At 34.4% G+C, this 24,998-nt stretch overlaps 1 protein-coding gene and 2 pseudogenes across 20 annotated transcripts in view; 2 read left to right on the top strand and 1 right to left on the bottom strand.

The window, feature by feature from the left end:
• The window catches only part of STAU2 (staufen double-stranded RNA binding protein 2), a 310,084-nt gene that overhangs the window by 28,610 nt on the left and 256,476 nt on the right, over positions 1 to 24,998 (top strand). For 12 of the 20 annotated variants that reach the window (XR_007148653.1, XR_007148652.1, XM_047842650.1 and 9 more), the window contains 3 exons: positions 1,206 to 1,334; positions 6,888 to 7,018; positions 23,172 to 23,331. Coding sequence is in view for 18 of the 20 variants with exons in the window: in XM_047842650.1 (XP_047698606.1) it covers positions 1,295 to 1,334; positions 6,888 to 7,018; positions 23,172 to 23,331 (331 nt within the window). In the remaining 2 variants the exon portion in view is untranslated. Of the gene's footprint in view, positions 1 to 1,205; positions 1,335 to 6,872; positions 7,019 to 23,171; positions 23,332 to 24,998 lie in introns of those variants that run through there. The other 8 variants (XM_047842658.1, XM_047842659.1, XM_047842660.1 and 5 more) reach the window with 4 other exon arrangements.
• Positions 21,132 to 21,247, bottom strand: LOC125156827 (uncharacterized; annotated as a pseudogene).
• Positions 24,365 to 24,567, top strand: LOC125156804 (uncharacterized; annotated as a pseudogene).

Raw genomic sequence — 24,998 nt, 5'->3', positions numbered from 1 at the left:
TATGTTTAGTGTAAAAATGGTAGAACAGTGGGATACTTGAAAGTAGAAAGTGAAGAGTCCCTCTGTTCCCTGCCAGTTCCATTTCTCCCTTAATACACAGGCACATGTTTGATGTAAAAAAATAAAAATAAGACTAGACAGTAGGCTGTTGTATCTGTTTTTCTTTTGACCTCTTGTAATGTTTCCCATGTCAGTGCATAAGCTCTGTACCTCATCTTTGCAAGGTTGCACATCCCATTGTAGTTTATTTAATTACTTATTGATAGGTAAATATTTAGCTTGTTTATAATTCTTGGTAATACAGTCTTGCTATACAGATTGTCACTGTGTATATTTTATGTGAGTCTGTAGAATTGCTGTTTTAAAGATAGATGCAAATGAAACTATAAACAGTATTGTCAGATTGCTCACTAGAAGGTTTGTACTAAGTTATATTTGCATCAGTAGAGTTTGCATCCATTTTCCCACATCCTGGCCAATACTTACATGATCATTTTTTCATATATATCAGTTTAATATGGTAAGTTACATTTCACTGGAATTCGATTTTTTATTTGTTTAGACGTTAGTTTTTTGAATAGATGTGTTCACTCAAATTATATTGTGATTTGATTGTGCATACCTTTGTCCCTATTCCTATTGGATTAAAAAATCGATTCATATCATCTTTGTATTTTATAGTTGTTAAACAATTTTTCTTTACATGTTGCAAGTATTTCTCCAGTTTGTAGACATTTTTAGCATCATTTATGGTACGTTTTGCTCTATGGAAGTTTTATATTTTTATGTTGTTAAATCTGTCAGTTTATCCTACTGTGGCTTCTAGGTTTCTCTTCTTATCTAGAAAAGCCTTCTGCCTTATAGGATTATGACAAGTATTTAGCCAAAGTTTCTTGTGCTTTTGCCCTATTTTTATATTTGCATTTTAATACTTAGGGAATTTATTTTGGTGTTTATATGAGGTAGGAACTTAAATTTTTCCCTAATAGGCAATTATATCAGAGGAGTTTGGTTCTTGGATAGTGATTTTGCTTGGACAACCTTAGGTTATAGTCTAATTTGAAGTTATAAGGTTTGTTTTAGTTATAAATATGGATAAGTAATTCTATTTCTCCTAGAAGGCAAGAACCTGTAGAAGGTAAATATCTTTGCTTTTTTGACTCTGTGTTTTTTTTTTCCCCCCCCTTTATTTACTTGGGAATTAGGATGAGTCACTTCCAATAGCAGGGCATAGGGGAAGGGAAGCCAGCAAAGAGACATAGACACTGTGTCCAAGTCATTTCTGGGACCAGGGATGGAAACGGATTCTTCTGTGGAGAGACTTGCCTTGGCAGGTGAGGTAGACCAAGACTTTATTAGCAACAGCTCTGGCTGCAATTTAACTACTTTAAAAATGTTGCTATTGTGAGTTCTGGCTTAGGAAACTTTTGGTGTTTTGATGGATTCTGGTCAGTTTTTTCTGCGCTTTCCTTCTATGCATTCTATTTTCTGCTAATGATCCACTTGTATTTGATGGAATGTGATGTTTTCTGTGCTTTCTCCTGCATGTGTGCTTAGACAGGCTTGGATTGTCTTTCTCTCTTCTCCCCTTGCTAGCTTGGTGAATTCTCACTTTCTTTAATATAATCACCACCTCTTAAAACCTGCCTTTTAATCCCTCCTCCACCTAAGAAGTCCCTGTAACAGCCTTATTGTAGCATTTACATTGTAGTATTGTATTTATTATATGTATCTGTTTCTTGTACCCTTCTGAGCTCTTTTGGGACAGGGATTTTTGCTTGTTGATTGAAAAGTCTGAGCTACATTATTTTCATATAGTGTGAAGATTTAAGTCCCAGAGAGGACATTTTATAAAGATATAAAAAGTAGGGTATATCTCAAAAAGAATAGAGTATATCTACTTTTTGTTGCCTCTGCTGGTACTGTTAAATATCTATTTACCAGTGTTACTCACCAAAGTTATGGAGAATTACATGTAAACAAATTTCATATCAACAAAAACAGAATATTCCAAAACAAATATGACAAAAATGTTTTTTTATATCACAGCTGGGAATTTTTCAGAGGAAACAAACTTCTGATGTTATAAGTCAATGGAAAACATAACAAATACATGTTTCTTACAGAATGTTAAAGAAGTCTATTTGTATGAATAAAATCAGTGTATCCTAACAGATTTAAGTTTATTTTTTGAGAGAGAGAGAGAGAGAGAGAGAGAACAAGGAAGAGGCAGAGAGAGAGGGAGAGACAATCCCAAGCAGGCTCTGTGGGTGCAGAGCCTGATGCAGGGCTTGATCCCACGAGCTGTGAAATTCATGACCTGAGCCAAAACCAAGAGTTGGACTCTTAACTGTCTGAGCCACCCAGGTGCCCCTAGAACATTTTAAGCTAGAATATTTTAGTTTGGAAGGCTGTGAAAAAGGGTTTATAAAAACTGTATCAATGTTTTCATAATTTGATGATGTTTTAACAAATTGTTTTTAATCAGAATAATAATAGATTCTTGTCATTGTGTGTCTTGCATCATCTCATTCAACTCATACTATTATATAGTAGTATAAAAACAACTATTATTTCTGTTTTGCTGTCTAGGAAAGTGAGTTTTCGGTACTTTCTCAAAGTCATATAGCTATCAGTAAGTGGCAGAGATGTCCAAACAGGATCCTAACCATCATAGGGCAGTTGCTCTCTCAAAATGGTCAAGACTTAGATTGTGAAATCCATTATCATTAATGTAATTTAATTATTTTTTTGCATATGAGGTAAATATTTTATTTTTTAATTTAAAAAGTTTTTAAAAATCTAATTTATTGTCAAATTGGCTTACATACAACACCCAGTGCTTATTCCAATAAATGCCCTCCTCAATGCCCATTATCATTAATTTTATTTACTTCTAAGTAGACTTCTGTTCCAGCCACCTAACTGACTTGAAGCCTATTTCAAAATATCTTTAGGGAGGACATTCTTAGGTCTCTTGAAAATGTATACCTGTGCAACAGTGTATGTATTTCTCACTTTTTGCAATGTTGACTTTTCTAAAAAGTTAGATAGACCCCCGTTCATGCTCTGTCTCTCTCTGTCCCAAAAATAAATAAAAGTTGAAAAAAAAAATTAAAAAAAAAAAAAGTTAGATAGAAAGCTAATTTGTGGATCTCAACTTTTATAGACCAATTTGTTTTGTAGTTTGATAAATGCTTTATTAAAATTTTGGTCTTTTAATTATTGCTCTACTCTGTCAAGTAGTTAATACTAATAAGATTTCTGATTAGATAGAGGAATATCTATTCAAAATAAAGTTCTAACCATTTTGTAAAATAAACAGTTACAACTAGGACTAATTAGTTGTAAATTTAATAAGTTTAAACCTTTGAATTTTAGTTATAAAGCTTTACCTAAGTGAGATCCTTCGTGCATTTGCATACCTTTCACACCAAAACCTCAGTTATACATTAAAATGTTTTACTGGATGCATGTTCTTTTTATGAAGCAGAGAATCAAAGTTAATGGAATGTAAGTTTAACACCATGTTATTAGTTGGTACTTTTCTTAAAGGATTTAGATCAGGTTTTCTAACCAAACAAGTATACAGAGCTATAAACTTACCATTTTTTAAAAATGTTTATTTATTTTGAGAGTGAGAGAGTGTGCAAGCAGGGGAAAGGCAGAGAGGGAGCGAGAGAGAGAATCCCAAGCTGGCAGCGCAGCGTCCTATGTGAGGCCTCTGTTTCACAAAGTGTGAGATCATGACCTGAGCAGAAATCAAGAGTCAGATACTTAACTGACTGAGCCACCCAGGTGCCCCTATACTTACCATTTTAATCACATTTTAATATATTAAAAGCCTATGCTATTAAAATTTTTCACTATAAAATTGTAACATTATGCTTGCTGTGCTAATAATTTTTGCATTGTAGAAGGTGAATGTGTAGCATTGTTGAGTTATGAAAATTGTATAGTAGTATAAATGCTATTAAACTGTTATGGAAAATTGGCTGATTTTTATCAGACTTTAGTATTTCTCATTTTTAACAAATTGTCATTTTTCTTTTGCTTTTTGATATTCAGTTATCTGTGTTATCTATTGTACTTGAGTTATTTAATGCCATGGTATGTAAGGACTGAAATTAGTTGTGGTCCAGGTCACTTTGTATTTTATATAGTGACTGACTGTCTGGTACACTTTATAAAATTCACGGTGGGATAAGTAAGATGCAGATTTCCTCAAACCTCTCTTGACTTACTCTTGTCTTTTTTGTGCTGTTCCAAAAAGTAACAATTACTGTTTTTTTATTTTGTTTTTGTTTTTTGCTTTTTTGTTTTGCAGGCCACATAGGGTGTGGTTTAATTGTAGAATCAGCTGCCAGCTGTATTGGTCCTACAGGTGGTTGCTTAGGTTCTTTTTTACTTGTGCCTTATTAGGTATTTATGTCGTTTTTTAATCAAATGATTTCTTAACTGTAATGATTGTGATCAAATTATTGTACTAAATTATTGGTCCTATAAAGAGTATTAAAAAGTTAAGAGAACACTGTTTTGTCCATTAAACTTGCCACAGAAAGTTTATAGATAAAGTTCCTAAAACCAGCTATTTCTATTCATTTAATGTATGCTCCACACATGGTGGCTACAGTTTTATTGGGCAGAAAGTAATCCACTTGCGTGTTTTATGCTTAGATTTTAAAGTGTTGCTTAGTACTGATTTGTAGGGGATGAAAGAAAACTAAAAAGCAGTTAATGTGTCTATAAATGAGATGAAGGAATAATATAGGATAAAATAATTTAATATAGTATTAGGAAAATAATTTGAAGCTGTAGTATTTAGATTACTATACATTTAAAAATCTTAACGTCAAGATAATCTGGGGGTTAAGTAGGATAGATTTATTACCCTTATTTTACAGGTGAAGCGTAGAAGGCTTCGTTTAATTAAGTAAGAATCATTAAGACCTTACAGGTTAGGGAAGGATTTCTTAAATAAGACATAGAAAGCAAAGATTGGTAAATAATAATATATAAAATAATCAATTAAAAAAAAAGATGGAAGCAATTCCCAAAAAAGGAGGCCCAAATGATCAATAATATGAAAAGATGATTATCTTCACTAGGAAAATGGGAATGCAAATTAAAATAATAATGGGGATAACAAAAAATGTCAAATATCAGATTATCAAAAATTAAAATGCCTGACCATTCAAGTTTGAGGGGAAGTGGTAATTCTCATACTGCTAGGGGAAGGTAACGTGGTATACTCACTCTGCGTGCCATTTGGCAACATGTTTTTACTCGTAAGAGTAAAGAATTGAAGCAACCTAAATGTCTATTAGTAGGGGAAGGGATTAAAAAACCGATATGATATTGTGATAGAAATTATTATTATTATTTTTTAAGTATTTTTTTATTTTTAACATTTATATATTTTTGAGAAACAGAATGTGAGTGGGGAGGGGCAGAGAGAGGGAGACACAGAATCCGAAGCAGGTTCCAGGCTCTGAGCTGTCAGCACAGAGCCTGATGTGGGGCTTGAACCCACGAATCAGGAGATCATAATCTGAGCCGAAATTGGAGGCTTAATTGACTGAGTCGCCTAGGCTCCCTGTGATGGAAATTATACAGCAGTTAAAAGTAATGCAATGGATTTATATAAGTTATAATATCAAAAACATAATTGAAGATTGAAGAAAGTAAGTTATGAAAATTATGTTAATATTATGTTATTACTATTATGTTAAATTATGTTAATATTACTATTAATGTGACTACAAAACCACATGTATATGTATACATGTATATCAAGACTATATATTTTTTCGGGGACATACATGCATGCATATATAAACGTATTTTAAAATATCCCAGAGGGATATATTCTAAATTTTTTTTTTAATGTTTACTTAATTTTGAGAGAGAGACGGAGACAGAATATGAAGCAGGCTCCAGGCTCTGAGCTGTCAGCACAGAGCCCGATGCTCGGCTGGAACTCAAAAACTGCGAGATCATGACCTGAGCCGAAGTCGGATGCTTAACTGACAGAGACACCCAGGCGCCTCCCAGAGGGATATTTTCTAAATTCATATAGTAGTGGTTTCTGGAAAGGATAAAGGGAGCTTAACTGGAATATAATACTTTTCTTTTAATAAAATTAAAACAGACATGGAAAAACTGATTTCAGTTCTAGGTGGTAGGGACACGGACATTGGTTAAATTATCCTTTTTGCTTCTTTTAAAATTTTGTTAGAAAATAAAAAGAAAAGGAAGTTGCTAAAAAATAATAGTTGGAAGAGCTAGTACTTAGACTTGATTCCCAAGTCTAGAGCTCTTACAGTTAATATGCTGCCTCAAAATTAGAAGGAAAAAAAATCAGACCAAATGATAAAAAAGGTTGGGGCACCTGGCTGGCTGTTGATAGAGCATGCAGCTCTTGATCTTGGGGTCATGAGTTTGAACCCCATGTTGGGTGTAGAGATTTCCGAAGAAATAAACTGGAAAAAATGATTTAAGAAGGTAGAAAGAATTTAGTTTTATGGTAATAAGAATTGGGAGAATTGTGTTTATTATAGAATTTTTTTGAGAGGAAAGGGAAGTTATAAATTAAAAATTATTATAATATAATTTAAAAATCTTTAAGCATGTTATCAAAAAATATAGAGAGGGCAACTTAGGTACTTAGGGAGAAAGTTACCTTAATTTACTGTTTAAAATGTGATACATATTTCTGTTGCATGTAATGGAAGACTTTAGATGATTTGGTTTTTTTATATAAAATTCATGAAAATAATTTAATCCAAATTTACAATCTAACTTCAATCGAAAAAAGTCAAAACTAGCTTTTCATCCATTTTGTAAAGTCATTCTTCACAAAAACTTTACAGCCTTTTTATTTACAGCTTCTCTCCAAGATAAAATGGCAAACCCCAAAGAGAAAACTCCAATGTGTCTGGTAAATGAGTTAGCCCGTTTCAATAGAGTCCAACCCCAGTATAAACTTCTGAAAGAAAGAGGGCCTGCTCATTCGAAGGTAAGGTTATGAAGAGAGGTGGTGAGACATGCTTATCAAAGTCTATCAGATTTGTCATCTCAGGTTTTAATTGTGCTTCATTTTGCGGGGGAGGGGCAGCAGGTTACCTGAAGGCTCTTAGTCCTATTTTACCAATGTTTAGAAGTCTGTGACTGAACAATTTTATAGCTCATTATGGTTTTACAAAGCTCTTTCAGATACAGTACTTCACAAAAATCTTAATGAATCATGAAATGTGAATTTTTGATTTCTGTTTTGTAAATTAGGCAGAGAAAAGTAATTGACTTGCTTAATAGTAGTTCATAAGTGCCAGTGCCAGCACTTGAATATGTGTTCTTTGGCTCCCAAGTGCGGTATTCTTTCCATGAAATTATAACTGCTAAAGTAAAAATGGAGACAGAGGAAATCTAGCAACAGTTACCTAGTGAGACATCTTTCCCAATGTAATGGAATTCTAAGTTATATCATTTATAAAAGTTGTATATACCAGTTATTATTGTTTATACATTCATGTATAATATTGTTCTCTTAAGTGGAAAAGCAGCTTATATTTATATATGTAACTTCATGCATATATGTTTATATGTATACATGTTACAAAGAAGTTTATAATCAATGCATTTATGTTTGAACTCTATTCACATGTTTTAAAAAATCTCAGTTGTACACAGATTTCTTTGATACATGGATTTGAAGGTTACGATAATTTTCATAAATTTTTGTATGTTGAAGTAATTGATTCTCTAAAAGTTGGTTAATCAGTATAAAGCAGCTGGCTATTTATTATTTGTTTTCTAGCACCTCCTTCAAAGTAAGGAATAGAAGATGAAACTCAAATCCATTAATTCAGTTCCCTATTAGAAGCTTTTATGAAGATTTCTTGTCAACAGTTTAATTTATTCATAAATTAATGATTTATGAATATGATATGATTTATGATTCATATCATTTGTGTAGAGAAAAAAGTTGTGGCCTTGGTAGACCTGTTAAGTCATTTATCCTGACTCTCTTTTAGACGCATTAATTCATATTCATTTCATACTCTTTCTGCCCTTAATCACATTGAACTGTTTGCATTTCTTAGAATGTTTCATGTTTTTTTCATATCTCTCTCCTTTGCCTATCTTGTAGCGCCTCCCTTCCTTGAGGGCCTTTTGTTCTTATTCATTTTTGAACACTTAGGTCACATACCACATCTTCTAAACTTCTGTGAAACTTCTCTGATCCCTGCCCTGGGCTTTCAGGAGGACCTGCCTTATGCAGGTGTAGACATTGTTGTGCTGTATGTAATGATGTATGTTGATCATTAGTCTTGTACTAGACTGAGCTTCTTTAGTGTTAATAAATACTTTATTCTTTTGTATTTTATGGTTCCTCCGGTGTCTGTCTTTGTAGCTCCTCATTTCTAATTCTAGGAATTCTTCCTTGAGATAGCTCTTCAGCTTTGAATTTCATGTGAATAGACTAACCTCCGCATCCTCACATGGTTGTCATTTTGCTCACCTCTGGGTGGTTCCATCATGTTTCTCATGCCTCACTTTTACTCTGACTCATCATGTATTAATTTTTGTTGATTTCACTGTCTACAAAGATTATTGTTCCAACATGCTGACATTTCAGTTTCTTGGGCTTTTCTTATTATCTTGCTTCCATTCTCCTTCAGCCACTCATCCCTGTGATCATATTATTGACATTATCATTACCAATAATTGCAAGGCCCTCCAAAATTTTAATCTCAAGCATTCATCTCTCTCTTACACCTCCTAACTTTCTAGTTCATTCCCTCTATTTGACTTCAGTAGTTCTTCCATACCACAAATCCATTGATTTCTACCACTCTTTTACTCTTTCTCACTTCCCTCAGTCCTCACCTAGTTCTTAACCAGCTTAAATTCCAAATACCTTGTATAGACCCTCAGCAGTTTTGCTCCCCTTGGTTAGCACTTGCTTGGCAAAATCCCGGCCTAAATCCAAACTCTGCCTTTCCTTCTGCACTGTGGATGGACTACCTGTAGGGCGGCCAGCCCCTCTATTTCTGTGCTAGATCCCAACTCCTCTCACCTATTCAAGGCTATTCCTCTAGCTTTCCCTCTCCTTCCCTCCCCTCCCTTTCTTCAATGTCATCAATTTCCCTCTCTAAAGGACCAGGTTTGTTGTGGTCTACCTTTTGGTTTCTAGACAGTCCCAGGACTCTCTTGGGTTCTAAGAAGATTTGGGGATTCTTTTGCCAACCTGTGTTATTGCTCAGGGTGCTTTGGTCATAGACCACCCTATTTAGCTGTAGCTCATTTTTTTTTAAAAAGAGAAAGTACTAAAATAATTAGCAGATTCCTAAAGGAAATATAACATTTATGAGTCTAATTTTCATTATTAGTGTTAGAATTAATTTGCTGGGTCTGGATCCCTTTTGTGGAAAGCAAAGTCACTTTCATTGATGTATGTCTACCAGTAGTTTTGAGACATGTAATGTATTTTAATGAACTAAATGATTATTTCTGGCATCAAAAATTTAAACATAGCTCTAGCTCATTTGTTTTCTTGGGACATTAACCAGTTATATGACAATATACATATTTGTGTATGCATGCATATATGTTTTTATGTTATATACACACACACCTACAGTAGTGGTTCTCAACCTTGGTTGTTCATTGGAATCACAAGGAAGCTTTAAAAAATACTTATGCCTGAGTCTTAACCTCAGAAATTCTAATTTGATTGGTCTTGGATGAGGCCCATACATCAAGTTTTTTTTTTTTTTAAGCACTCAAGATGACTCACATGTGCATCCAGAGTTGAGAAACATAAATGTCTTCAAGGTAGTGTGGAATTATCTTTTCATACATACTTCTTGATGGGAAATAGTGATCTGTCTTATGTTTACATGCTTTCCTCTTTCCCACACTGAGTCTTATAGAATCTAAGCAGCTTATGGCAACTTTTAACCTATGACTATTAAATAAAAAATTACAGTGTTTTCCTTGCCCTCTTTTGTTTCTCTGCTCACTTTCAAGTTTAATTCAGAAGTAATTTAGTATACCTTATGTTAGTGTGAGTTACTGTGATATTGTTGTATATCCTAGGTAACTAAATACAGTTCTTCATTTTTTTTATGGATTGTTGTTTGGATTTTTCATATCTCTAAAGAAGGCTATTATAATGTGAGTATAAAGAAAAGAGCCAGAAAGAACACAGAATGATATTTTCTTCTTTTCCTTTATTTCCCTATTTTGAGAAGTTGTTGGTATGCATGAGTTAAGTGTTGAGAAAGCTCCAGGAGCGACACTTCAAGGAGGTTTACTTTGGAGTAGCTTTATTATTGAGGGAGACCGTATCATCCAGTGGTCTTGAAGCCAGATAGTCCTTTTTTTTTTTTTTTTTTTTTTTTTTTTTTTTTAATCTTAGCTAGATTTGTCAGGCTTGATTTTTGCCCTACATTATCCAGCTAATGTAGCCTTGAGAAAGTAATTTAGAGTTTCAGTTGTCTTATCTGTAATTTTAGAAATTATGATATCTGTTCTAGTGTGGTGTAATGGAAGGATGATTTATAAATTCTTGGCAACTATGTTGATGATGGGAGTACTCAGATAATTATGTCATTGCTTGTTAGTAGTATATATGATTAAAAAAATCATTGGTAAAATATCTATTCAGTGTTTGCTATGTGACAGGCACTTTGCCTTTATTGGAGCTTCCTACTCTGGTGTCTTCTCTGATGATGTTTCTTTTTGGATATTGTGGATACAAGTCCTTTATTAGATAATGTTTGGCAAATATTTCCTCCTACTCTGTGGTTTATCTTTTCTTTTTTTAACAGTATTTTTTGAAGAGCAATAGTTGTTAATTTTGATGAATCCCAATTTCTTCATTTGTTCTCTGTATAGATTGTACTTTTGGCCTCATGTCCAAGAAATCTTTGCCTCATCAAAGATCATAAGATTTTCACGACATTTTTTCCTAGATATTTTATCACTTTAGGTTTGACATTTAGGTCTTACATTTAGATCTAATTGCCGTTTTGTGTTGATTTTTATATGCCATGTGAGATATGGAAGAAGGCTTATTTATTTCTTTGTAGATGCACGTCCAGTTGTTGACGAGATTACCCTTTCTTCACTGCATCACTTTTGCACTTTTGTCAAAAATTAGCTGTCCGTATATATGTTTATTTCTGGAGTCTGTTCTATTCTGTTGATTTGTTTTCTCATCTTTATGCAAATGCTGTGTTTTGTTTGCTGTGGTTTTCTAATTCTTGAAATCTGGTAGTATTATCCCTCTAATTTGGTTCTTCTTTTTCAGAATTGTTTCTTTGCATTTTTATATGGATTTAAAGTCAGCTTGTCTGTTCCATGAAACACCCTGCTGGGATTGTGAATAGCACTGCTGTGAATCTGTAGCTCAGTTTGGGGCAAATTAACATGGTAGAAAAATTGAGTCTTCCAACCTGTGAACAAAGTATCTCTCATTTATCTAGACATTATTTAATTTCTTTCAACAATATTTGTAGTTCTCAGTAGACAGGTATTTTATGTCTTTAGGTTTATGCTTAAATATTTCATATTTTTGATGCTATTTTAAAAATTTCAATTTCTTTAAAATTTTTTTTTTAATATTCATTTTTGAGAGACAGACAGAGACAGAGTGCAAGCAGGGGTGGGGCAGAGAGAGAGAGGGAGACACAGAATCCAAAGCACTCTCCAGGCTCTGAGCTGTCAGCACAGAGCCCAATGCGGGGCTCGAACTCATGAACCGTGAGATCATGACCTAAGACGAAGTCAGATGCTTAACTGACTGAGCCACCCAGGTGCCCCTAAAATTTCAATTTCTTTTTTTCTTTTGATGTTGACATTTGATTGATTTGATTTGATTTTTTAAAAATATAATTTATTGTCAAGTTAGCTAACATACAGTGTATATAGTGTGCTCTTGGTTTCAGGAGTAGATTCCCATAATTCATCGCTTACATACAACATCCAGTGCTCGTCCCAACAAGTTCCCCCCTCAATGCTCATCACCTGTTTCCCCCCTCCCCCACCTCCCCCCACCAACCCTCAGTTTGTTTCTCTGTATTTAAGAGTCTTTTAAGGTTTGCCTCCCTGTCTGTTTGAAACTGTTTTTTTCCCCTTCCCTTCCCCCATGGTCTTCTGTAAAGTTTCTCAAATTCCACATATGAGTGAAAACTTATTGTCCTTCTCTGACTGACTTATTTCATTCAGCATGATACCCTCCAGTTCCATCCACATTGTTGCACATGGCAAGATTTCATTCTTTATCATTGCCAAGTAGTATTCCATTGTATATATAAACCACATCTTTTAAACTTTCAATTTCTAATTGTTCTTACTGATTTTGCTACCATATAAGAAGACACCAGTTTTTGTGTATGATTGATGTACTATACTCTGAAATCTTGCTAACCTCATTTATCAGTTCTAGTAGCCTTAAAAAAGTTTTTTTTAAAAGATTTTATTGGTGGTTCCACATGTCATTTTGAATAAAGACAACTTTAAATCCTACTTTCCAATCTTAATGTCTTTTATTTATTTCTCTTGCCTGATTGGATTGGTTAGAATTTATAGTGCAATGTTGACTAGAAGTGGTTAGAGCAGGTATCTCTAACTTCTTGATCTTATGGGCAATATTTCAGTTTCCCCCCATTAATTATGATGTTAGGTGTACCTTTTTTTTTTTTTTTTTGTAGATGCTTTGTATCAGATTGAAGAATTCCTTTCTACTTAATATTTACTGAGAGTTTTTAACATGAATAGATGTTGATTTTTGTCATGTTGGTTCTTCTGCATTGATTGAGATGGTAATATATGGTTTTTCTGTTTTTAATCTCAATGTTGTGAATTACATTGATTGATTCTCAGATGTAGAATCTACCCTTGAATTCCTGGGATAAAACACCTAGTTATAATGTATTAAAATACTTAGTTATAATCTCATTTCTATATTGATGGATTCCATTTGTTAATATATATGTATATTTTTAAGTTTTTATTTAAATTCCAGTTAGTTAAAATACAGTATAATATTAGTTTCAGGTATACAGTATAGTGATTCTACAGTTCCATACAACACCTACTCATCACAACAAGTGCACCACTTACTCCCCATCACCTATTTTACCCATCCCCCTACCCACCTCCCTTTTGGTAACCATCAGTTCTCTATAGTTAAGAGTCTGTTTCTTGGTTTACCTCACTCTTTCTTTTCTTCCCCCCTTATTCATTTGTTTTGTTTCTTAAATTCCACATGAGTGAAATCATATGATATTTGTCTTTCTCTGACTTATTTTGCTTAGCATAATACTCTGTAGCTCCATCCGGGTCTTTGCAAGTGGCAAGATTTCATTCCTTTTTATGGCTGAATAATACTCTATCGTATGTATGTATGTATGTATATGTGTGTGTATCTACATCTATATCTACATCTATATCTATATCATCTAAATCTAAATCTATGTCTATATCTATATCTACATCTATATATCTGTATCTGTATCAATATCTATCTGTCATCTTCTTTATTCACCAGTCAGTGGACATTTCAGCTCTTTCCATACTTTGGCTATTGTTGATAATGCTGCTATGAACATTGGGTGCATGTATCCTTTTGAATAAGTATTTTGTATCCTTTGGGTAGAGATTGCACCTAATGGTGCAATTGCTAGATTGTAGGGTAGTTCTGGGTTTTTTTTTTTTTTTTTCTGTTTCAAGTTTTAATTTAAATTCTAGTTAGTTAACATATAGTGTAATATTAGTTTCAGGAGTAGAATTTAGTGGTTCATCACTTACATATAACATCCAGTGCTTATCATAAGTGCCCTTCTTTTTTTTCTTTTTTAATTAAAATTAAAAACATTTTAAAGATTTTTTTATTAAAATATTAAAAAAAATTTAATGTTTATTTTTGAGAGAGGGAGAGAGAGAGACAAAGGAAAGAGAGAATGAGTGGGGGAGGGGCAGAGAGAGGGGACAGAGGATCTGAAGCAGACTCTGCGCAGACAGCAGCAAGCCCGATGTGGGGCTCAAACTCATGAACCATGAGATAATGACCTGAGTCAAAGTAGGACACTCAAATGACTGAGCCACCCAGGCATCTTAACAAGTGTCTTTCTCTTTATTTATCTATTTATTTTATTATAAAATTAAAAAAAAATACTTATTTAGAGAGAGAGGGAGACAGAGCATGAGCGGGGAGGGGAGGATGGGCAGATAGAGAGGGAGACACAGAATCTGAAGAAGGCTCCAGGCTTTGAGCTGTCAGCACAGAACCTGATGTGGGTCTCGAACCCACGAATATCGAGATCATTACCTGAGCTGAAGTTGGACGCTCAACCGACTGACCCACCCAGGGGCCCCATCAACAAGTGTCTTTCTAAATATCTATCACCCGTTTAGCCTATCCTCCTGTCCATCTCCCCTCCAGCAACCCTCAGTTTATTCTCTATAGTTAAAACTGTCTTTTATGATTTGCCTCGCTTTTTCTCTCCCCTATGTTCCTCTGTTTTGTTTCTTAAATTCCACATGAGTGAAATCATATGGTATTTGTCTTTTTCTGAGTGATTTATTTCACTTAGCATAATACACCCTAGCGCCATCCACATCGTTGCAAATGACAAGATTTCATTCTGTTTGATGACTGATATTCCATTATGTATACACCACATCTTCTTTATCCATTCATCAGTTGATGGACGTAGGCTCTTTCGATAATTTGGCTATTGTTGATAATGCTGCTGCAAACATTGGGGTGCATATGCCTCTGCGAATCAGTATTTTTGTGTCATTTGGGTAAATACCTAATAGTTCAATTGCTAGATTGTAGGGTAGTTCTTTTTTTAATTGAGGGACCTCCATACTGTTTTCCAGAGTGGCTGCACTAGTTTGCATTCCCACCAACAGTGTGAGAGGATTCCCCTTTCTCCACATCCTCTCCACATCCAATACCTGTTGTTTCCTATGTTGTTAATCTTAGCTGTTCTTTTTTTTTTTTTTTTCAACGTTTATTTATTTTTGGGACAGAGAGAGACAGAGCATGAACGGGGGAGGGGCAGAGAGAGAGGGAGACACAGAATCGGAAACAGGCTCCAGGCTCTGAGCCATCAGCCCAGAGCCTGACGCGGGGCTCGAACTCACGGACCGCGAGATCGTGACCTGGCTGAAGTCGGACGCTCAACCGACTGCGCCACCCAAGCGCCCCTAATCTTAGCTGTTCTAACTGGTGTGAAGTGATATTTCACTTCATATCTGTATGTCTTCTTTGGAAAAATGTCTATGTCTTTTGCCCATTAAAAAAAATTTTTTTTAATGTTTATTTACTTTTGAGAGAGAGAGAGAGACAGAGAGAGAGACAGAGAGAGTGAGCACGAGCAGGGGAAGGACAGAAAGAGAGGGAGACACAGAATCCGAAGCAGGCTCCAGGCTCTGAGCTGTCAGCATAGAGCCAGACACAGGACTTGAACTCACAAATGACGAGATCATGACCTGAGCCAAAGTCAGACGCTAAACTGACTGAGCCATCCAGGTGCCCATCTTTTGCCCATTTTTAAACTGGATTATATGTTTTTGGATGTTGAGTTTTATAAGTTATTTATAGATTTTGGATATTAGCTCTTTATCAGGTCATTTGCAAATATTTTCTTCCATTCCATAGGTTGCCTTTTAGTTTTGTTTTGTTTCCTTTGCTGTGCAGAAGCTTTTAATTTTGGTGAAGTCCCGATAGTTGATTTTTGCTCTTGTTTCCCTTGCTTCAGGAGACCTATCTAGTGAGAACTTGCTACAGCCAATATCAAAGAGGTTATTGCCTGTATTCTTCTCTCGGATTTTAATGGTTTCCTGTCTCATATTTAGGTCTTTCATCCATTTTGAATTTATTTTTTTTTGTATGATATAAGAACATGATCCAATTTGATTCTTTTGCATGTTACTGTCCAGTTTAACCAGCACCGTTTGTTGAAGAGACTTTTTTCCATTGGATATTATTTCCTGCTTTGTTGAAGATTGGCCATACCATTGTGGGTTCATTTCTGGGTTTTCTATTCTGTTCTATTGATCTTTGTGTCTATATTTGTGCTAGTACTGTACTGTCTTGATCACTGCATCTTTGTAATGTAGCATTAAGTCTGGAATTGTGATGCCTCCAGCTTTGTTTTTTGTTTTTTGTTTTTTGTTTTTTTTTTTCCAAGGTGGCTTTGGCTATTTGGGGTCTTTTGTGGTTCCATACAAATTTTAGGATTATTTGTTGTAAGTCTGTGAAAAATGCTGTGGTTATTTTGATAAGGATTACATTAAATGTGTAGATTGCTTGGGGTAGTACAAGGGGGGTTACTCTTCCAGTGCATGAGCATGGAATGTTTTTCCATCTCTTTGTGTAATCTTCAGTTTCTTTCATCATTGTTTTATAGTTTTCAGAGTCCAGATCTTTTACCTCTTTGGTTAAGTTTTTGTTTTTTGGTGCAATTGTAAATGGGATTGATTCCTTGATTTCTCCTTCTGCTGCTTCATTTTGGTGTATACCAAATGCAACAGATTTCTGTATGTTGATTTTGTATTCTGCAATTTTACTGAATTTGTGTATCAGTTCTAGCAATTTCTGGGGTGGGGGGGGTCTTTTGGATTTTTTATGTAGAGTATCATGTCATCTGGAAATACTGAAAGTTTGACTTCTTTGCTGATTTGGATACATTTTATTTCTTTGTGTTGTCTGATTGCTGAGGCTAGGACTTCTACTACTATGTTAAATAACAATGGTGAGAATGGACATCTCTGACTTGTTCCTGAAAGTAGAGGAAAAGCTCAGTTTTACCCCATTAAGTATGATATTAACTGTGGTCTTTATTATGTTGAGGTATGTTCTCGGTATGTTCTCTCTAACCTTACTTTGTTGAGGTTTTTTTTTTTTTTTATCATGAATGGATATTGTACTTTATAAAATGCTTTTTCTGCATCTCTTGAGAGGATCATATGGTTCTTATCCATTTATTTATTTGTTTGTTTGTTATTATGTTTATTTTTAGAGAGAGACAGAGACAGAGTGAGAATGGGGGGGGGGGGCAGACAGGGAGGCACAGAATCCAAACCAAGCTCCAGACTCTGAGCGGTCAGCACAGAGCCCAATGAGGGGTTCAGACTCACAAACTGTGAGATGATGACCTGAGCTGAAGTCTGACGCTTAACTGACTGAGCCACCCAAGCGCCCCGGTTCTTATCCTTTAATTAATATGGTGTATCACATTGCTTGGTTTATGGATATTGAACCACACTTGCAAATGGGAATAAATCTCACTTGATCATGGTGAAGGATTCTTTTAAGGTACTGTTGGACAAAACACAATTTGCTAGTATTTTATTGAGAATTTTGCATCAGTGTTCATCAGGGATATTGGCCTGTAGTTCTTTTTTCGTGGAGTCTTTGTCTGGTTTTGGTGTCAGGGTAATGCTGGCCTCATAGAATGAATTTGGAAGTTTTCTTTTCATTTCTTTTTCTTTGGAATAGTTTGAGAATAGGTATTAACTGTTCTTTAAATGTTTGGTAGAATTCCCCGGTGAAGCCATTTGGCCCTGGACTTTTGTTTGTTGGGAGATTTTTGATTACTGATTCAGTTCTTTGCTGGGCATCAGTCTGTTCAAGTTTTCTATTTCTTCCTGTTTCTGTTTTGGTAGTTTATATGTTTGTAGGAATATATCCTTTTTTTCCAGGTTGTCCAACTTGTTAGCATATAGTTTCTATAGTATTCTCTTATAACTATATTTCTGTGACATTGGTTGTGCTTTTTCTTCTCACATTTGTGATTTTATATATTTGTGTTCTTTCTCTTTTCTTTTTGATAAGTCAGGCCAGAGATTTATCAATTCTATTAATTTTTCAAAGAAACAGCTCCTGGTTTCATTGATCTGTTAGTTTCTATATCATTTAATTTTTGCTCTAAACTTTGTTATTTCCCTTCTTCTGCTGGCTTTAAGCTACATTTGTTTTTCTTTTTCTAGCTCCTTTAGGTGTAAGCTTAGGTTATTTATGTTAGATATTTCTTGCTTCGTGAAGTAGGACTGTATTGCTATATACTTCCCTCTTGTGACTACTTTTGCTCCATCCCAAAGGTTTTGGGACATTGTGTTTTCATTTTCATTTGTTTCCATGTATATTTAATTTCTTTTTTGATTTCCCGGTTGACCCATTCATTATTTAGAAGAATCACTTTGTACTCTTGCCGTTTTTTCTTGTGTTTGACCTCATAGTATTTTGGTCAGAAAATATGCATGGTATGACCTCATTCTTTCTGTACTTGTTGAGGCCTGATTTGTGATCAATGATGTGATCTATTCTGGAGAATATCCTATGTGCACTTGAAAAGAATGTGTATTTGGGGGCTCCTGTGTGGTTCAGTTGGTTAAGTGTCTGCTCTTTATCTCAGCTCAGGTCTTGATTTCAGGGTCTTGAGTTGAAGCCCACTGTTTGGCCCCATGATGGGCATGGAGCTTACTTGAAGAAAAACACGAAAAGAAAATAATGTGCATCCTACTGCTTTAGGATGAGATGTTCTGAATATATCTGTGAAGTCTATCTGGTCCAGGGTATTATTCAATGTCACATTTCTTTGTTGATTTTCTGCTTATGTGATTTATCTGTTGATGTAAGTTGGGTGTTAATGTCCTCTACTATTATTGTTTTATTATCAATGAGTTTCTTCATGTTTGTTATTGTTTTATATATTTAGGTGGTTCCATGTTGGATATATAAATATTTAAAATTACTAAATCTTCTTGTTGGGCAATCCCCTTTATTATGATATAGACAAGTCCATTTGCATGATAAATGTTTCTCCATCCCCTCCCTTTCAGTCCACAGGTGTATTTAGGTCTAAAATGAGTCTCTTGTGTATAGCATATAAATGGGTCTTGTTTTCTTATTCATTCTGACTCCCTGTGTCTTATGATTGGAACATTTAGTCCATTTACCTCAGAAGAATTATTGATAGATATGTATTTAGTACCATTTTATTACTTGTTTTGTCTTTGTTTCTAGAGATTTTCTCTGTTCCTTTCTTGTCTTTGTCACTTTTGGTTTTTCCTTTCCACTTAGAGAATTCCCTTTAACATTTCTTGCAGGGCTGGTTTAGTGGTCATAAACTCTTTTAGTTTTTGTTTGTCTGGGAAATCTTCATCTTTCCTATTCTGAATGATAGCCTTGCTGGATAGAGTATTCTTGGCTGCAGATTTCTCCCATTCAGCATGTTGAATATATCATGCCACTCCCTTCTGGCTTGCCAAGTTTCTGTTGAGAGATCTGTAGCTCGCCTTTTGGGTCTTCCCTTCATGCCACATCTTCTTTATCCATTCATCAGTCGATGGAAACTTGAGTTGTTTCCATAATTTAGCTATTGTATGTATAATGCTGCTGTAAACGTTAGGGTACATGTATCTCTTTGAATTAGTATTTTTTTAATTCTTTGGGTTATTACCTAGTAGTACAATTGCTGGATCATAGGGTAGTTCTACTTTTAACCTTTTGAAGAACCTGTTTCCAGAGTAGCTGCACCTGTCTGCATTCCTTGTTAATATTTTCTGAAGGATTTTTACATTTATCTTTATGAGAGATATTGGCCTGTAGTTTTGGTTTATACTGTTTTTCTTTTTTTTTTTTTAATGTTTATTTTTGAGACAGAGAGAGACAGAGCATGAATGGGGGAGGGTCAGAGAGAGAGGGAGACACAGAATCGGAAGCAGGAAGCAGGCTCCAGGCTCTGAGCTCTCAGCACAGAGCCCGACGCGGGGCTCGAACTCACGGACCGTGAGATCATGACCTGAGCCGAAGTCGGACGCTTAACCGACTGAGCCACCCAGGCGCCCCCTGTTTTTCTTAATAGTATCTTACTCTGACTTTAGTATTCAAGTAATCCTGGCTTCATAGAATAAATTGAGGAGTGTTCCTCCTTCAATTTTTGGGAAGAGTTTGTGGGAATTGTTACTATTTCTTTCTTAAATACTTAGTATAATTTATCATTAAAACTATCTGGACCTGGAGGTTTTTGTTGTTGTTGTTGTTTTTTGTGGAAAGATTTTAAACTGCAGATTCAGTTTCTTTAACATATATAGTGCTATTCAGGTTACTTATTTCTTCTTGAATGAGCTTAATAATTGTGTCTTTCACAGAATTTAAGTTGTTAAGTTTATTGGCATAAAATTGTTAAAAATACTCCCTTTTTATCTTTTTATTATTTTAAGAATCTGGGGTGATATCACTTCTCTCATTTCCTGATAATTTATGTCTTTTTTTTTTTTTTCAAGATTAGTCTGTTTATAGGTTTACCAATTTTGTTGACCTCTGCAGTGAACCAGCTCTTGGTTTTATAGAGTTTATTTTATATTTCGTTAATGTTTGCTTTTATCTTTATTACTTTTTTTTCCTGTTAACTTCAGATTTGATTTGCTCTTCTTTTTCTAGTTTCTTAAGATTAAAGCTAAAGCTAACTTATTTGAGACCTTATGTCTTTTCTAGAATAAGTATTTGGTGCTAGAAATTTCCTCTTAGTACTGTTTTAGTGTTACTTTCCAAGATGTGGTGTTTTCATTTTTGTTCAGTTTAAAATACCTTTTAATTTCCCTTTTGATTTAATCTTTTACCCTTTATTTAGAAATGTACTATTTAGTTTCCAAATGTTTGGAAATTTTCCAGAGATTTTTCTGTTACTAGTTTATAACTTAATTCCATTGTGGTCCGAGAACATACTTTGCATCACTTGAATCCTTTGAATTTATTGAGACTTGTGTTATGGTCCAGAATATTTTATTTCTTGGTGAATGTTTTGTGAGAAATAGAAGACAAATGTACTTGTTAATTGTTATATCACTTATTAAGAGAAGGCATTGAATTTCTGATGTAAATTGTGTATTTTCAACTTCTCTTTGCAGTTCTATTAGTTTTTGCTTCATATATTTTAAAGCTGTGTTATTAGTTGACTAAATGTTTAAAATTGTTATGTCTTCTTGATTAATTGGCCCATTTATCATGAAATAAACTTTGTTATCTTTGGTATTAATCTTTACTCTGAAATCTACTTTGATATTTATATGGCCATTCTGACTTTTCTTTGATATGTTAGCATGGCACATTTTTTTTCTATCCCATTGCTTTTAAACTATGTCATCCTTGCAGGGGCCATGCTAATCTTTAATCTTCTCTGTATTGTTCCAATTTTAGTATATGTGCTGCTGAAGCGAGGACTAAACTGTGTCTTCATAGTTGAAATGCAGTATTTGTAGGTAGCATGTGGTTGGATTTTGCTTTTGACAGTCTCTACCTTTCTAATGGGGGCATTTACGTCATTTTTTTTAAATTTTCACAACAATCCTATGTGTTCTTTTTAGTGCCATTTTACTAAAGAAGTAAGGAAACAGAAAGAATAAGTCATTTTCTTAACTTTGTATATAGTAAATGGTAAAGCTACCACTTAAACTCATAAACAGTGCGTCCCATGATTCCTACTGGAAATTGTTGGGGTTCTTTTTATTTTTTCCAGTTTTATTGAGATTAGTTGACATATAACATTGTATTAGTTTTAGATGTATAATAATCTGGTGGGATTCTGTAGAGAAGTTTCTGAAAAGCAGAGGATTGACGTAGATACATTTGTATTTTATAGAGTGTTCATGTTGATGGTCGTAAGGAGGATAGTGTGAATGGGAAAGTCTTATGTTAAGAGAATGATGTTAGGATGGTCTCATAGTAGTTTAGGAGAGAGAGGTTGATATTCTTTGCTAAGACATTGGCAAAGAGTATAAAGAGAGGAGGCCAAATCTGAAAAATATTTTTGAAGTTGAATCAGTAGTTTGATAGTTGTTTGCAGGAAAGAATGATGAGAGAAATGGAGGAGATAAGTAAGACCACTCAAAGGTGTCTTGCCTGTGGGCCTAGGAAAATAGTGACATCTACAAGATCAGGAGGCAGGAGAGTTTAAATCATACAGACCAATCATAGGGTGAAAAACCAGACAAATCCAGATTATGGCATATTCTTTTGTTGTGTTTTTTTCCTTTCATGACATTGACATTTTTGAAGAGTTGAGTCCAATTGTCATGTAGAATATATGCCATTATCTAGGTTTGTCTGATTTTCCCCCTATGATTAGATTCAGGCTAAACATTTTTGGCCAGGAATACCAAATAGTTCTCATTGGGTCGTATCAGGAGGTACATGATACCGTTTGTGTGATTATGGATGATGCTAACTTTGATCAGTTGGTTAGGGTACTTTCTACCTGACCTCCTTTCTACAAATACACATTTATTTCTTAGTAATTGTAATACACATATATTTTTTACTACTTTGTATTCCTACAAATTAGTAAGCTATCTGTGGAGTAAAACAGCAGATTATGTGTGTATTTTATAACTTAATCCTCCATTTTAAAGGTGAATAAGTTTTGGGTTTGTATGGAAATAATGGTGTGAATGGAATGTTTGGATGGCAAGGGAAAGAGTAGGTATGAAATGAAGATGGACAGATAGAACTTTTGTGCCATGCTAGAATGGGAAAGATTAAAGGTTTTTAGCCTGAAGTTGGGGTGATATACTTGGATTTGAGTTTTGTTTTTTTTTTTTTTTTTTTTTAGAGACATTTGAGAACTACTTATGACATTAAAATTAACAGAATTTGGTGACTGGTTAAATGTTGGTTGTGGAAGATTGAGAGTTTCCTGGTGACACAATATTCAGTAGGGTTGCCTGGTTTTTGACTAGATTGTATTAAGTATAAAATTTAAGGAATTAGATTTTGTAAGTGTTACAGAGACAGGGCCTTGTGGATTTTCTTACAGTTTCTCTTACTCTTTATTCTGCTGTTTTTTTGAGGACTGTTTGAATGATTAACAATATGAATCTATTTACGGAAATGATTTCTTCTTGATTTATTCTACCCAAAATGCACACTTAGAGCTGCCACTAAGCCTTCAAATAGGATAGAACAGAATCTGGTACAATCTCTTAAAATTATTTCACTGGTAGAATAAGATTTTTGTTGCAAATAATCTGTAAGGTCACCTCTAGCTCTAAAATTTTGATTCTGTGGTGTATCAGTTTTTCTCTCAGACAGCATATTTTATTTTCTGAAAGAATTTAATGTTTTCTTTGTCTCTTTATGTTTTTCGAAGATGTTCTCAGTGCAACTGAGTCTTGGTGAGCAGACATGGGAATCCGAAGGGAGCAGTATAAAGAAGGCTCAACAGGCTGTTGCTAATAAAGCTTTGACTGAATCTACACTTCCCAAACCAGTTCAGAAACCACCCAAAAGTAATGTTAATAATAACCCAGGTATGGCCCTGACTTGTTTCCTTCTGTTGTGTTGTTGTGTTCTATATATGTTATTCTCTGTACTTTTCTTTACAGCAGGCTGCTTGTATAGCTGACAGGTATTAATAGCTCACCTGAAAAAAACTGAATAATTAAAGGTGAGAGAATGAGGAACGTCATTGTAATTATATTAAAAATTTGCTTTGTGGATACTCCAAGGATGCATTATTTACATTTTAAATGTTGACAAAAAGACCTTTGCATACAAAGACCAGAAAGTATGATTGAGTTTTTTTTTTTTTAAGTTTTTAATTTTAATTCCAGTTAGTTAACATATGGTGTTATATTAGTTTCAGGTGTATAGTATAGTGACTCAATAATTCTATACATTACTATCTATACAGTAGATATTATATCTATACAATATGTCTATTGTATTATATCTATGCAATAGATATCACTTTAAGTATTTTTATGATAGAGTAAAAAAAAAAAAAAAGACTTTTTCCTGCCAAAAATGACTGTAATGTATTTAACTGGAGTTCCTGTGCTTATGCTCATAATCACCTGATATTTATTTCTTTCTCATGTGGCATGTGCTAAGTAGACACAGACTCTCCTTTGAAGAACTGCTCTTTTTAAAGCTCTATGAATTTCCTATTACTAGTCGTTTTGCTTCTGTTCAGCTGATTTTAGTATTTATTAAGTAAGCTTAAATAAACCAAAATGTTACTACAGTAAAGAAACACACCTGTATTGAAGTCAGTAAGAGATTGTTTCCTTTTATAATTTTTAAAAAATCTCTTCAGATTACCAATTGATCATTAGTGCCACACCACTGCCTCTATGTATTATGCATTTGCTTTTATATATTTAAGAGATAGAAAACATCTTTCTTTTCTGTGAAGATTTTACAGCTGTGTACATAAAGCATATATATCAGTGGTAAAGATCAAGTACCAAGTGAATAATAACAGCCATCAGTATTACAAGTAATGATAAACTTGGATGAGAGTAGTTGAAGGAAGATAAGGTCTTTGAATGGAGCATAGACAGCTTGGTGCAGTGGCAGTATCGTAGCCAATGAGGTTTATCCGAGGCGTGATTATTGCTAATTGAATGGAGAGTAGACAGGTATAGAGGTGAGGAAAGAATATTCTAGGTGGAGGGAGTACTCTGAGGAGAGGCATTGGAAATAGGACTCTGGACTATGGGTTTGGTTAAAAAAATTTTTGGTTTAACCAAAAAAATTTGGTTTAAAAAAAATTGTTTTTTAATTAGATCAGGTAGGTGACTAGGAAGAGATAAGACTGGAGATAAATTAGGGTTGAGCTGTGATGAACTTGAATGCCAGGTTTAGGAGATTAAATTTTATCTATGATTTAGGAGGTTAATGTTTACAAGCTACTGGATGATGTGTTTAAAATGGCATTTTAGGAAGTTCAGCTTAGTATGTGGATTGAAGGTGGAAAATGCTAAAAGCAAGATCAGTTAGGAAACCATAGATTATCGGTGAAGAAAGAAGAAAAGAAACTCCTGTGCATGAAGTACTATACACCCTCTGCTCTGCAGTAGTACTGGGAGTGGCATTGGGAGTGGAACAGAAGGACAAGTATTGCCGACCCAATGGTCGAAGCCATGTTAGAGAACAAGCTCTTCAGGGCTTATAGTGTGAAGCAAGAGCAGCC

This window comes from Prionailurus viverrinus, chromosome F2 (assembly GCF_022837055.1).
Source record: "Prionailurus viverrinus isolate Anna chromosome F2, UM_Priviv_1.0, whole genome shotgun sequence".
In the NCBI taxonomy this organism is placed as follows: Eukaryota; Metazoa; Chordata; class Mammalia; order Carnivora; family Felidae; genus Prionailurus; species Prionailurus viverrinus.
Note: the sequence above shows the minus strand (reverse complement) of the source record. Positions and strands in the feature narration are given on the sequence as shown.